Raw genomic sequence first — 12949 nt, 5'->3', positions numbered from 1 at the left:
CAATAGGTTGATACTGCATGCACAAACTTCTGCGTATGCTACCAGTCAGTACTAGGAATAAGTTGAATTGTGACAATAGGTTGATACTGCTTGCACAAAATTTTACGTACGCTATTAGTTAGTACTAGGAAAAAGTTGAATTGTGATAATAGGCGGATACTGCTTGCACAAAATTTTGCGTACGCTACTACTCAGCACTAGGAAAAAGTTGAGTTGTGACAATAGGCTGATACTCCTTGCACAAAATTTTGCATGCGCTACCAATCAGCACTAGGAAAAAGTTGAGTTGTGACAATAGCTGATACTGCTCGCACAAAATTTCGCGTATGCTACTAGTCACCATTAGAAATAAGTTGAATTGTGACACTAGCTTGATATCGCTTGCACAAAATTTTGCGTACGCTACTAGTCGGATAAGTTGAGTTGTGACAATAGGCTGATATTGCTTGCACAAAATTTTGCGTACGCTACTAGTCAGCGCTAGGAAAAATTGAATTGTGACAATAGGCTGCTTGCACAAAATTTTGCGTACGTTACTAGTCAGCGCTAGGAATAAGCTGAATTGTGACAATAGTCAGATACTGCTTGCACAAAATTTTGCGTGAATTGTGACAATAGATTGATACTTCTTGCACAAAATTTTGCGTACGTTACTGGTTAGGACTAGGAATCATTGGATGAATATATTGTGGAATTTAAATACACATGAATGACACAGCTTGAAACAATTAAAAAAAAACAAGTTGCACTGCCTTCATTGGAAATCTATATATTGGCCAAAACAAGAAAAACCAAACTGACGCGTAGATGAGTCAATATCTCAGCATTTTGGTAATATATATTTTGGAATATGCTGGAAAACCAATCAAGTAGGACTCTTTATCATGATTGAGTGTTGGGACCCCCCCTTTCCCACGAGCTAAATAGATGAGTTAATATAGCTTCATAAGCACCACTAGTCACAAAATTAAGTGCTAATTAATCATAAAAATATACATAAAAGACATATGTTATCCATCTATCAATTTTCGGCAACACCTTGTGAGTGAAAATATACTTACTCGTACCAGATATTTATATTCCATTGAGTAATTTATCATATTAGTCACATATTAAAGTGATCAAAAATTTATAAGCACGACACATGTATTATATTTATTTGCTTGATATAAACATGAGTGCGAGCAAATTCTTTTTGCGTATCGAAGTAAGTATTTTCCCAGCTAACAGTTGTGTGAATATGCTGTCTATCTTATGGTATCTGATTCTTTAATAAACCATAAAACCACCATTACTTTTAGGAGAATTTATTTACTTAAAGCAAACAAAGATTTTCACTTCTCTCACTCTCTTTTTTTAGGCTTCTAAATTTTATTTTTGCCCTTATAGAAAAAGACAAATTTATGTCATCCAAGAGTAGAAAGTAATAAAATGATATAAAGTTGTAGTGGTTAATATTTGTCGGAAAAAAGTAACAATGATAGTAACGAAACTTCCCAAGTGAACACTTTTTGCCATATTGTACCAGTTTCCAGTAAATATACTCAACTTTTCACAATGGTACAAATATATATATATATATATATAGAGAGATTTTATACGAACATGGTATTGTCTCAAAATTGATCTTAAAACCAGCATATCATTTATTGCTTCTGTGGTTGTAGTTGGTTACTTTTTTTTTTGTTTTTGTTTTTTTGTTTGTGTCCATGTGCAAATCTCACGTCAGAAGTCCATATTTGCATATAATAAGATGCATGGAAATTTATTTATTCAGTTATATATAATTTTAAACGTTGGAGCTATTATAGAGTGAGCACACAAGATGCTATACTCTGGTGGAAAATTGGTCGAAATTGTGAAGAGCTAAGATTTTTCAGATGACTGTGTTCTGGAGCTGAAAATAACAAAACAAAGAAGGTAAGTTCCAACTTCTGCTTTTATTTGAAAATCTGAATTTGCTCCTTAATTCAGCTACTTCTGCTGAAATGTTTTAATTTGCTCTTTTTTCAGTTCATGTTAGTTCTATAAAATTTCATTGATCAATCTTCTGTTCTTTTGGTGGGAAATGCAAAAAATGAAGATTCTTTTTTTGGATTGCTGTCATTTCAAGTGGCAGCTGTAGAAAAGTGGAGAAAAGGCTAAAATGTCACTGTTGTTTCTGAGTCAGGTTTCGAGTATAGAAAAATAAAAGAAATAAGAGAAAAGGAAATAGAGATTGTGCTTTTGGTTTAAAGGGAAGCCCCGTGCATTAAGCTCCCGCTATGCGCGGGGTCCGGGAAAGGACTGGACCACAAGGGTCTATTGTTCGCAGTCTTGCATTTTTGCAAAAGGCTTGTAACAGCCTAGCCCGCTAGTGATATTGTCCGCTCTGGGCCTAGGCCTTCACGGGTTTAAAATGCATCACTAGAGTCTAAGGCCTGTCCACTTATATACCCAACATCTCTCTCGTGTTTTGTCCATTTGGGATTCGCCTAGGGTGTCACATACACCCTCTTAGGGACTCGGCGTCCTCGCTAAGGTTTGCCCCACCAATGTTCAAGACGCACTAGTGACATTGTCCGCTTTGGGCCTAGGCCCGCACGACTTTAAAACGCGTCACTAGAGTCTAAGGCCTTTCCACTTATTTACCCAGCATTTCTCCTATGTTTTATCGATGTGGGATTCGTCTAGGGTGTAACAAAGCTCTTTCCACGGCTCGAACCTGTGACTTCCTGGTCACATGGCAGCAACTTCACCATTTACGCCAGGCTCCCCTTTTATAAATGTGAAGGTTAGTGAAATTTAACTGTTTAGCGTGACTGTTAAGCAAAAGTGCTGCTACAAGTTTGGCGATGATTGTTTGTAGGCTGCTTTCTCTTTATGTTTTTATCTGAAAGTAGGACTATAATTGATTAAGGTAAATGCTCCTTATCTTAACATTTTATTGGATTTTAAATGCCTTGTACATTTAAAATGCTTCCTCTGTACATTTAATTGATTCAGGAAAATGCTCTCTATCTTCTGAAGGTAACAGCAGCTTTGAAAGAACAATGATTAGCATTTTCAGCTGTTGCCATCTTGCAATTAAAAAGTGATTCTTTTTAAAAATTATGTTTCTTAATAATGAACTAGTCTCCGGGAAATTTTCTTAATCGTAAACATCCGATGAACATGAAATTTGTATAATCCTAGAGTGAAATGAGCTCAAACGAACTGACATGGTTAGTGAGGATTCATATAGCCGACCCTACTTTCTTGGGATTGAGGGCTTAGTAGTAGTACTACTACTAGTTGCTGTTGTTACGAAAATCGGATGAACCTCTCCTGTTATCTTTCTTCTTCTGCTACTCTTCATGATTGTTACACATTAGCGGATACAACATCAAGAATCTGATAATACTCCCCCCACCCCCTACCCCCCACCCCAACAATGTGCTTGTTACTTAGTTTTTATTTTTTAAGTTTTGTCAGGGATAACCATGGTTCTCTGGCTGGTTTTCTGTGGGAAGTATGAGTGTTCTCAGAAAGCTGGAGAGAGTTGTACTTCAGCTTTTACAACTTTCCTTGATCCATCCTCATGCACCAATCACATACTCGTCATTTCTGCGGATATCTTTCTTCTGTTGATTCTTGTTTTCCTCTATTATACAAAGTTCGCATCAACAAAGAGTATGTTATCCTCTAAGTTCCAAGAGAAGTCTATCTTGTCGAGTTGTTCCTACATTTTTAACGGCTGTTTAGCTTTAGCATACTTGTGTTTTGGGACGTGGAAAGTTTCACGGAAAATCATCACGGATCAAACTATTCTACCTCTCCTTCAATGGCTGGTTCCGCTGTCACAAGGGCTCGCATGGTTGCTGCTAAGTTTATTTTCTATCAAGAAACAACATACTTCTTCACTGGGAAAGTTGTGTCTTTTTCTTGCAAGCTTACTAGCAGGATTTCTTTGCATTTCATCCATGTGGCAAGTAATTGTCGAAAAGGTAGTGTACACAAAATCAGTCTTGGACTTGTTACCACTTCCGGGGGTGATTCTGATGATCGTTTCGGCATCCAAAGACCAAAAGAATTTATGCACTTGTGAACCTCTGTTGGGAGAAGAAACCGATGCCTGTAGTAAAGTTGAACCAAAGGAGAATACAACTCCATTTGCCAAAGCTGGAGTTTTTAGCACAGTATCATTTAGCTGGTTAAATGATTTATTGAAGAAGGGCAAGGAGAAAACTCTTATCGATGAGGACATTCCAGAATTGAGGCAAGAGGATCAAGCTGGGACATTGTACTCTTCGTTTAAGGATCAAATAAATAAAAGAAAGCAAAAAAATCCATATACTCGGCCTTCTGTATTTTCAACGATAGTCTTCTGTCAATGGAAAGCCATAGTGGTATCTGGATTCTTCGCTCTGATTAAGACAGTGACGGTATCAATAGGACCGTTATTTCTTTATGCCTTCATTGAAGTTGCCAAAGGAAAGGGAGCTTTCAGATACAAAGGTTATGTGCTAGCTGGGGGAATCCTTATCGCCAAATGCATAGAATCATTAGCAGAGAGGCAATGGTTTTTCAGGACTAGATTAATCGGACTTCAAATTAAATCGTTGCTTACTGCAGCTATCTATGATAAGCAACTCCGGCTTTCAAACACTGCTAAGAGTACTCATTCACCTGGCGAGATAATAAACTATGCCACGGTTGATACCTATAAGATTGGTGAATTTCCGTATTGGTTTCACCAAATATGGACAACGGGTGTTCAGATATGCATTGCATTAGTCATAATGTATTATGCTGTGGGACTGGCTACCATACCGACTCTATTATTAGTGGTAGTAAGTGTGCTAGGAAATTCTCCAGTGGCCAAATCACAGCACAAGTACTTGACCGGGCTTATGGTTGCGCAAGATAAAATGCTGAGGGCCATAACAGAAGCACTTACTAGTATGAAAGTGTTGAAGTTGTACGCGTGGGAGAAACATTTTAAGAATGCTATTGAAAAGCTAAGAGAAGAAGAATACAAATGGTTATCAGCAGTGCAGATGCAGAAAGGATATTACCTGGTTTTGTTTTGGTCAACGCCAATCATAGTATCTGCAGTTACTTTCTGGTCTTGTTACTTACTCAAAGTCCCTCTGAATACCACTAATGTCTTCACATTCCTTGCCACTTTACGCATTGTTCAGGAACCTATTAGGTCAGTCCCCGATATTCTTGGAGTATTCATAGAAGCAAAAGTTTCCTTCACTCGAATTGAGGAATTTCTCGAGGCTTCTGAGTTGCAAAACAGACCTATCAAGAAGAAGTACAAGGAAAAGGAACTTGAGCATTCCATAATTATCAACTCCAATGGGATATCATGGGATGCGAATTCGCCTAATCCTACAGTGAAAAGTGTAAACCTTCATGTTAAACCAGGGCAAAAGTTAGCAATATGTGGAGAGGTTGGTTCTGGTAAATCAACACTTTTAGCTGCAATTCTCGGAGAAGTTCCTTCCGTTGATGGCCTGGTAAGCTTTACATTGGCTTGTCATTCTTTTTTAACTGTCAAATTGTTCTGTAATATTTGGATCTCAGCAGAGAAGAGTAGTTCAGTGTTAAACCTGCTTCATTCGCTTCTCCACTTTCAGGTTCAAGTTCATGGAACAGTGGCATACGTTTCTCAGAATGCATGGATTCAGACAGGAACAATAAGGGATAACATTCTTTTTGGTTCCAACATTGATCAACTCAAGTATCAAGAAACACTTGAAAGGTGTTCTCTTGTCAAGGACCTTGAAATGTTTCCTTTTGGTGACGAAACGATTATTGGAGAAAGAGGTGTTAACCTTAGTGGCGGACAGAAGCAGCGAGTTCAGCTGGCACGTGCACTGTATCAAGATGCAGACATATATCTCTTGGACGATCCATTCAGTGCAGTTGATGCACATACCTCAACCTGTCTGTTTAATGTAAGAACCCTTATCTCTCTGAACTAAAAACTGAAAAGTATTTCGCGAAACTGCTAACTTGGAATACGATCAGGAATATGTCATGGGAGCTCTTTCTGGAAAGACAGTCTTGCTTGTTACTCATCAAGTAGACTTCCTTCCGACATTTGATTCAATATTGGTTAGTAATCTTATTCTGCATATTATCTCATAATTACAAGCTTGATCTCGTTTACTATGTATAACCTCACATTTATTTCTATGAGTTTGTTTGCCTGACTTTTTCGAACAGTTTGTGCGTAAGTTGTGGATCTAAGAGAGCTTTATTTTGTTAATAGCTAATGTCTGAAGGGAAGATCATACAGTCAGCTTCCTTTGATCAGTTGCTTCTTTTTTGTGAAGAGTTTCAAAACCTCATTAATGCACATGGCGACGCAACAAAAGGTGAGAGTAATGGAGGGTGTTCTCTCAAAGAAACAACCAAAAGCTCCAAAGAAAATATACATCAATTGTGTGCAGAAGAGAAGCTAATAGCAGCTGTCGGTGAGCAGTTGATCAAACAAGAAGAAAGAGAAACAGGATACACTGGTCTTAAGCCTTATAAACAATATGTTGGCCAAAGCAATGGATTTTTCTACCTTCTTTTGGCTATATTATCACACCTCCTATATATGGTTGGGCAGCTTGGACAAAATCTATTGTTAGCTGCTGATTTACAGAGTTCAAATATCAGCAAATTTAATCTCATCCTAATATACACATCCATAGGATTTGGTATGTCGCTAACTTTGTTCCTTAGGTCGTATGCAGTGATTGATTTAGGCCTCAAGTCTTCAAAATCTATTTTTACTAAGTTAATAACCTCAATATTCCGAGCACCAATGTCATTCAACGACTCAACCCCACTTGGAAGAATACTTAGTCGGGTAAGAAACTACGATCTAAGCAAGCCTAACAACAATGCTGGAAAGTTTTTATGGTACTAACATAGTCTTCTTTTGCAGTTGTCTTCAGACCTCAGTGTTTTGGATCTTGACATGTCATTTCGATTCAGTCAAGCCTTGGCCTCAACCTTGACCACATACTTCAGCTTAGGAATATTGGCTGCTCTTACTTGGCCAATCTTGATTGTCATTATACCAACTATTTATATGACAGTGATTTTACAGGTGAGTCTATTAACTACTCATGATTCATTACTAGTCCTTACAATTAAGCTGCAGACGGCGAAAAACTCTATTGACTGCCTACTTAATATTGTAGTCCACTGTTTTATTGTTCTGCACAGAGATTCTATTTTGCTTCAGCAAAGGAACTCATGAGAATTGATGGCACAGCTAAGTCATCTGTTGCTAGCCATCTTGCTGAAGCGATAGCGGGAGCAATGACCATCAGAGCTTTCGAGGAGGAGGATCGTTTTTGCACAGAATATTTGCACCTTGTCGATAGAAATGCCATTGCCTTTTTCCATAGCTTTTCAGCAACCGAGTGGTTGATCCAACGTCTTGAAATACTCTGCGCCATAGTTCTCTCGTCCTCAGCCTTAGCCATGGTCTTGCGTCCCTTCGAAGCTTCTGACTCAGGTAATGAGTTTATTTTATTTTGTTACCTTAACAATCAACAAAACTAGAACAAAATGAAGTTCAGTCCATATACTAAGATTTTGGCTATTTATTTTCAGGATATATTGGCATGGCTCTATCGTATGCTCTTTCGTTAAACGTATTCCTAGTTTCTTCAGTCCAAAACCAATGCATGCTAGAAAATTCCATCATTTCCATAGAAAGATTAGAGCAATACATGCATATTCCTAGCGAACGCCCTGAAATAATAGAAGGCAATAGACCTGCTCCCGGTTGGCCTTCCACTGGTAAAGTGGAGATTGTTGATTTAAAGGTTAGTATCCTAATGCCTTAGTTATTCATCTTCCTTTCTTCTCATAAGTAATATAAAGCTTACAGTATGTATATTTCAGGTCAGATATCAACCCAACGCGCCACTAGTTCTACAAGGCGTTAGCTGCATAATCGAAGGTGGATATAAAGTTGGAATTGTAGGCAGGACAGGTAGTGGCAAAACAACTCTTATAAGTGCCTTGTTTCGCTTGGTAGAGCCAACGGAAGGAATGATCATAATAGATGGCCTAAATATCTCAACAATCGGGATTCATGACCTTCGATCTTCTATATCGATCATTCCACAAGATCCAACACTTTTTAGCGGGACTGTTAGATACAATCTTGATCCTTTATCACAGCATACTGATCAGGAAATATGGGAGGTAACATATTTTGATAACTATCGCCCTTTTACTATATATCAGATTCAACGCTTCTATCCAAACATGTAACTGCTTATTTATAATATCAGTTTCAACGTTCATTTCCTTTGTCATTGGTACAAGGTTTTGGGAAAATGTCAACTTCGAGACGTTGTTCAACAGAAAGAAGGAAGGCTAGACTCCCCAGGTAAGTGAAACAACATAACCTGATAATGTATTGAATCGTCCATGAAACGAAGATTATACTAACGATCAGTAATATATACAGTGGCACAAGATGGATCAAATTGGAGCATGGGACAAAGACAATTGTTCTGTCTAGGAAGAGCATTGTTGAAACGAAGGAAAATACTAGTGCTTGACGAAGCCACTGCATCAATTGATAATGCAACAGATTCCATAATACAGAAAACAATAAGGACAGAATTTGAGGACTGCACAGTCATAACAGTGGCTCATAGAATCCCAACTGTTATGGACTGCACTATGATTCTTGCTATAAGTGATGGTAAGGTTCAAGAAAATAATTCCAAATTTCGGGTGTGCTTGGTACGACGAAAGTCATTTTCGAAAAAATTATTTTCACGAGCAAGTCATTTTGTAGTGTTTGGTTAACTTCTCTCACTTTTGGGCAGAAGCATTTTCTGTCAAAACTGTCTCAACTCTTAACTTCGTGTCGTATATAATACACCCTTGTGGTCTGGCCCTTCCCCGAACCTCGCGCATAACCGGAGTTTAGTGCACCGGGCTACCTTTTTTTATTGTCAGTCTTTATTACTCAAAAATTTCATCAAATCTCTAATTTGCTAATATTATTACAATTTTTTAAATTTTTATATCTTTTTTGGGAAATATCTCGCACTCACCAACCTAATATTGGAAAATATCTTTTTTTTAAATGAAAAATGACTTCCGTCGCATCTAACACACTATTCATTAAAGAATGTTATATATTGTTTCATGTGAATTTACAAAAATATTGAAATGTTTAATTACATTTTTTTTTTTTACAGGGAAGCTGGTAGAATATGATGAACCAATGAATCTTGTGAATAAGGAAAGTTCATTATTTAGGCAGCTTGTTAATGAATACTGGTCACATTCTCAAGAGTCAATATGAGTATGGAATGGAACTCATGAATATGGATTTAAGTTATATATACGATGTAAATAAATTTTACATTTATCAGTGTTGTTAGCCGCTTATAGCTTGTTAATTATCTGTTTTTCGAGTTATTAATTCATACCTACTGGGCGTTAATTTACCATTAGCTTTTAACTAAAATAGTGTAAAAATTCTTTACGTTGTGTAAAGACATGGATTTGAATATCTCTTCAGTTTACTTTCAAAATTTAGCTACGTAATCATAGGCAAAATATGGTGAAAATCCAAAAGGTTGTACATGCTTATATAATATATCGTATCATCATATATATATATATATATACCATGTTATAAGCATGAAGTCCCAAGTCAAAGATCGAAAGACCAAAATACCCATTAAAAATTGAATGTCCTTTTTAACCTTAAAAGTCAATTAAATTCCTACAAGAATTTGTGTGCCTATGAACATCCCACTGTCCTTGAACCCCCTGATCTTTCTTATTTCTCAATAATGTATGGCCTTTATAAAAATATTTGATTTCAATGTATGTATTGTAATTTAAATCCTCAATTGTAAAGAAACAAAAAAGAAAATGATTAAGAATGCCATTTAATATACAACTCTAGATGTGCATATATCTTCGTAACGTGAAATATTTATGGTATATCAAACTAATGGTAGAAAAACATAGGCAAAAATACATAGTTTACCCATCAAACTTGCAGCGAAATCCCTGTTACACATCTATCTTTTACGGGAAACCTTTTACACACTCAACTTTTCAAAAGTGTGTCTAAGACAAACCACTTTTGTGCTTGACCAATTTTTCAGATAACGTGAAATTCACGCCCTAATAGGGTCGCGACACGTGTCATTGACTTTAAAAAAGAAAAAATATATTAGAAATTAAAATTAAAATCCATCTGTTTCATCTTTCCATTTTCTATCTTAAGCACCATTGTTGCTACCACCATGGTTGTTTGTGAGAAAGTTTCCAACAATACCAAAATTCAACTACACTATCTAAACAACTAGCCAAAAATAATCGAGCAACAAATTGAGTTCAATAAACCCAATAATCAACAAGACCCAATTGAATTTCCAAGTTTTTTTTTCGATACCCCAACAATAGTGGATTCTAGATTTTTTTTCACCAAACCTTCAATACTAATGTTAAGGCTTTTAAATCTATCACAAATAAATAATTTTCACAATATTTAGACAATAAACCAACAAAATCCGCTTAATTTTAGATCTAAATTTGATATATTCTTTCAAAAATTCTTTTTGGTGGAAGAAAATGAGGGAAAGGGTGGTGAGGAAGAAGACCAGAGGGAGGGGAGGGGTTCTTGTGGGAGGGGAGAAAAATATAGGATTTTTTATGGGTTTCACGCGCTTTTTTGTGTGTAAACACGCAAGTGCTATTTGGTCAAAAGTAGTGTGTCTTAGACACACTTTTGGAAGGTTGAGTGTGTAAAAGGTTTCCTGTGAAAGAGAGGTGTGTAATAGGGATTTCGCTGCAAGGTTGATGGGTAAACTGTGTATTTTGCCAAAAACATATATGGTATATCCAAGTGTTTTTGAATTTAGGGACAACCAGATTTAAAAAAAAAAATAAACGTCACGGGAAAGTCAACCTCCAACATAACTTATGACTGGTCTCATTCCCCCCGGTCATGAGATTGTTTTGTTTAGAGAATTAGAGATATGAGAAAAGAGTTAGAAAACATTTGAATAAGGAAAAAATTCCATGTCAACTCGTTTTTTATATGTTCACACGCTAGAAGTGAGACTCAGGTTTTGTGCCATGTCAGCGTCGAATAGGTACACTTCTGTCAATTTGATGAATTCAAGCAATGTCAGTTGAATGGAGAGATTGCGTGTGAGTCGAAGAAGAAGCTGGGAATGAAACTTCACTATTCCATTAAGTAAAATGATACTCAATTGTACACAACTAACCGACTAACAACTATTTATACTAACTAATATCTAACTCAACCGTAGTTACTATTATGTACCCTAGTTAGCCAACTATGATTCCATTAAATAACAAACTAACTCTAACTACTACCCTATATCAGTTACTCCTCAACACTCCCTCCCTTCAAGCTAGGTCTAATGAAAATATTCTTTAGGTTGGATAGCAAATGATCATATTGAAAACTACTTAACCCCTTGGTCAAGATGTCAGCAGGGTGATCCACGTATGACAAATACCCAGTCTCTACCAACCCTTGTAGCACCTTCTCACGAATGAAATGACAATCTATATTGTATTTAGTCTTCTCGTGAAAAAATGGGTCTGCAGCAATTTGCATAGCTTATTTACTATCACAATAGAGTGGAGCAGGCAGAGTGAGAGAGATACCCAATTCAGTGAACAAATCAACCAACCCCATAATCTCTGCCACTGTTGAAGCTAAGCTCTTATACTCAGCTTCAGCTGAACTATGAGCAATAGTGTTTTGCTTCTTGGATTTCTAAGAGATGAGAGCACCAAGTATAACCAGATAGGCAGTTACAGACTTTCTGGTATTTGGTCAAGAGGGCCAATCAGCATCACAGTAGGCTTGCAACTTGGTAGAACCTGTAGACGACATAAGAAGCCCTAGACCTGGATTCTTCTTCAAGATCAACTTAAGGCAGCTTCCAAGTGTGAAGTATTGAGAGCATGCATGAATTGGCTCAAACATTGTACTGTAAAAGATATATCCGACCTAGTAATTTTTAAGTAAAGCAACCTACCAATCAATCTCTGGTAGGCTCCAGGATCTGCGAGCAATGAATCATTTTCAACACCAAATTGGTGATCAAATTCAGATATGGTCAGCTTTTGATTTACCTCAATAGGAGCCCCTACAAGCTTGGCTCCTATCAAACCAACATCAGAGATAAACTCAAGAGAATACTTTCTTTGATGTAACAAGATTATTTCCTTACTCATTGCAAACTCAGTGCCTAGAAAATATTTTAGCTCTCATAAATCCTTTATTTTGAAACTCTAATGAAGTATATCTTTAGTGTCTGATATGATTGCAACATCATCTCCAGTGATGAGTAAGTCATCCATGTATACCAAAATAATGACTATTCTCTCATTAAGTTGTTTGGTGAACAACGAATAATCAAAGTGACTTTGTTTGAAGCCTGATCGAAGAAGAGTAGTAGTCAACTTGATATTCCACTGGGTGAGGCCTGCTTAAGCCCATAAAGGGACTTGTGCAGTCGACAAACCTGTACTTTACCTGCTGAATGTGAGAAGCCCCGTGACAAATGTATATATACTTCCTCCTCTAAATCACCTTGCAAGAAAGCATTGTACACGTTCATTTTTTGCAAGACCCAACCCTTTGCAGTTGCAATAGCAATAACAGATCTAAGAGTGACCATTTTTACCACATGTGAAAATGTTTTCCGGTAATTCAAGTCTTCCTTCTGACTATAACCTTTAGTCACGAATCGAGCCTTGAACCTTTCTATATTTCCAAAAGCCGTATACTTGATCTTATAGACCTATTTGCAACCAATTGTCTTCTTGTCAGGAGGCCATGTCACAAATTTGCATGCGTGATTGTCTTCTAAAGCTTGAATCTCTACCTCCATGGCCTCAACCCACCTTACATCCTTAGCTGCTTCATGATAGGATCTAATAGCCC

At 37.0% G+C, this 12949-nt stretch overlaps 2 protein-coding genes across 3 annotated transcripts; one reads left to right on the top strand and one right to left on the bottom strand.

The window, feature by feature from the left end:
- The first annotated feature begins 1393 nt into the window (after nt 1-1393).
- Nucleotides 1394-9461, top strand: LOC104214055 (ABC transporter C family member 10-like). Of its 2 annotated transcripts, none has more exons than XM_009763654.2 (12): nt 1394-1920; nt 3445-5486; nt 5607-5927; nt 6001-6087; nt 6245-6832; nt 6911-7075; nt 7195-7489; nt 7588-7802; nt 7882-8187; nt 8311-8374; nt 8456-8695; nt 9201-9461. In XM_009763654.2, the coding sequence occupies exons 2-12, from the start codon at nt 3462-3464 to the stop codon at nt 9305-9307; spliced, it is 4413 nt and encodes a 1470-aa protein (XP_009761956.1). In that variant the 5' UTR covers nt 1394-1920; nt 3445-3461; the 3' UTR covers nt 9308-9461. The 2 variants fall into 2 exon arrangements, with proteins under 2 accessions (XP_009761956.1, XP_009761955.1); XM_009763653.2 differs by having other exon boundaries at nt 1395-1920; nt 3454-5486.
- A 2153-nt stretch (nt 9462-11614) lies between these two features.
- On the bottom strand, nt 11615-12683 carry LOC138876396 (uncharacterized). Its single transcript, XM_070155310.1, has 4 exons — nt 12539-12683; nt 12039-12164; nt 11871-11929; nt 11615-11773 (listed from the first exon to the last, which is right to left on the bottom strand). Exons 1-4 carry the CDS (start codon nt 12681-12683, stop codon nt 11615-11617), a joined length of 489 nt encoding a protein of 162 aa, XP_070011411.1.
- Nucleotides 12684-12949: the final 266 nt, after the last annotated feature.

Source organism: Nicotiana sylvestris, chromosome 8, assembly GCF_000393655.2.
Source record: "Nicotiana sylvestris chromosome 8, ASM39365v2, whole genome shotgun sequence".
NCBI lineage: Eukaryota > Viridiplantae > Streptophyta > Magnoliopsida > Solanales > Solanaceae > Nicotiana > Nicotiana sylvestris.
The sequence above is the reverse complement of the archived record's forward strand: the minus strand, read 5'-3'. Positions and strand labels throughout refer to the sequence as shown.

Excerpts from the sequence above, each read along its gene's own strand:
- LOC104214055 (XM_009763654.2), top strand. The coding sequence starts at position 3,462 with ATGGTTCTCTGGCTGGTTTTCTGTGGGAAGTATGAGTGTTCTCAGAAA. Across the intron at positions 5,928-6,000 it reads CCTCAACCTGTCTGTTTAAT|GAATATGTCATGGGAGCTCT; the intron begins GTAAGAACCCTT and ends GAATACGATCAG. Across the intron at positions 8,188-8,310 it reads CTGATCAGGAAATATGGGAG|GTTTTGGGAAAATGTCAACT; the intron begins GTAACATATTTT and ends CATTGGTACAAG.
- LOC138876396 (XM_070155310.1), bottom strand. The coding sequence starts at position 12,683 with ATGGTCACTCTTAGATCTGTTATTGCTATTGCAACTGCAAAGGGTTGG. Across the intron at positions 12,165-12,538 it reads GGGCTTCTCACATTCAGCAG|GAGCCAAGCTTGTAGGGGCT; the intron begins GTAAAGTACAGG and ends TTGGTTTGATAG. Across the intron at positions 11,930-12,038 it reads AGCCTACCAGAGATTGATTG|TTGATCTTGAAGAAGAATCC; the intron begins GTAGGTTGCTTT and ends AGCTGCCTTAAG.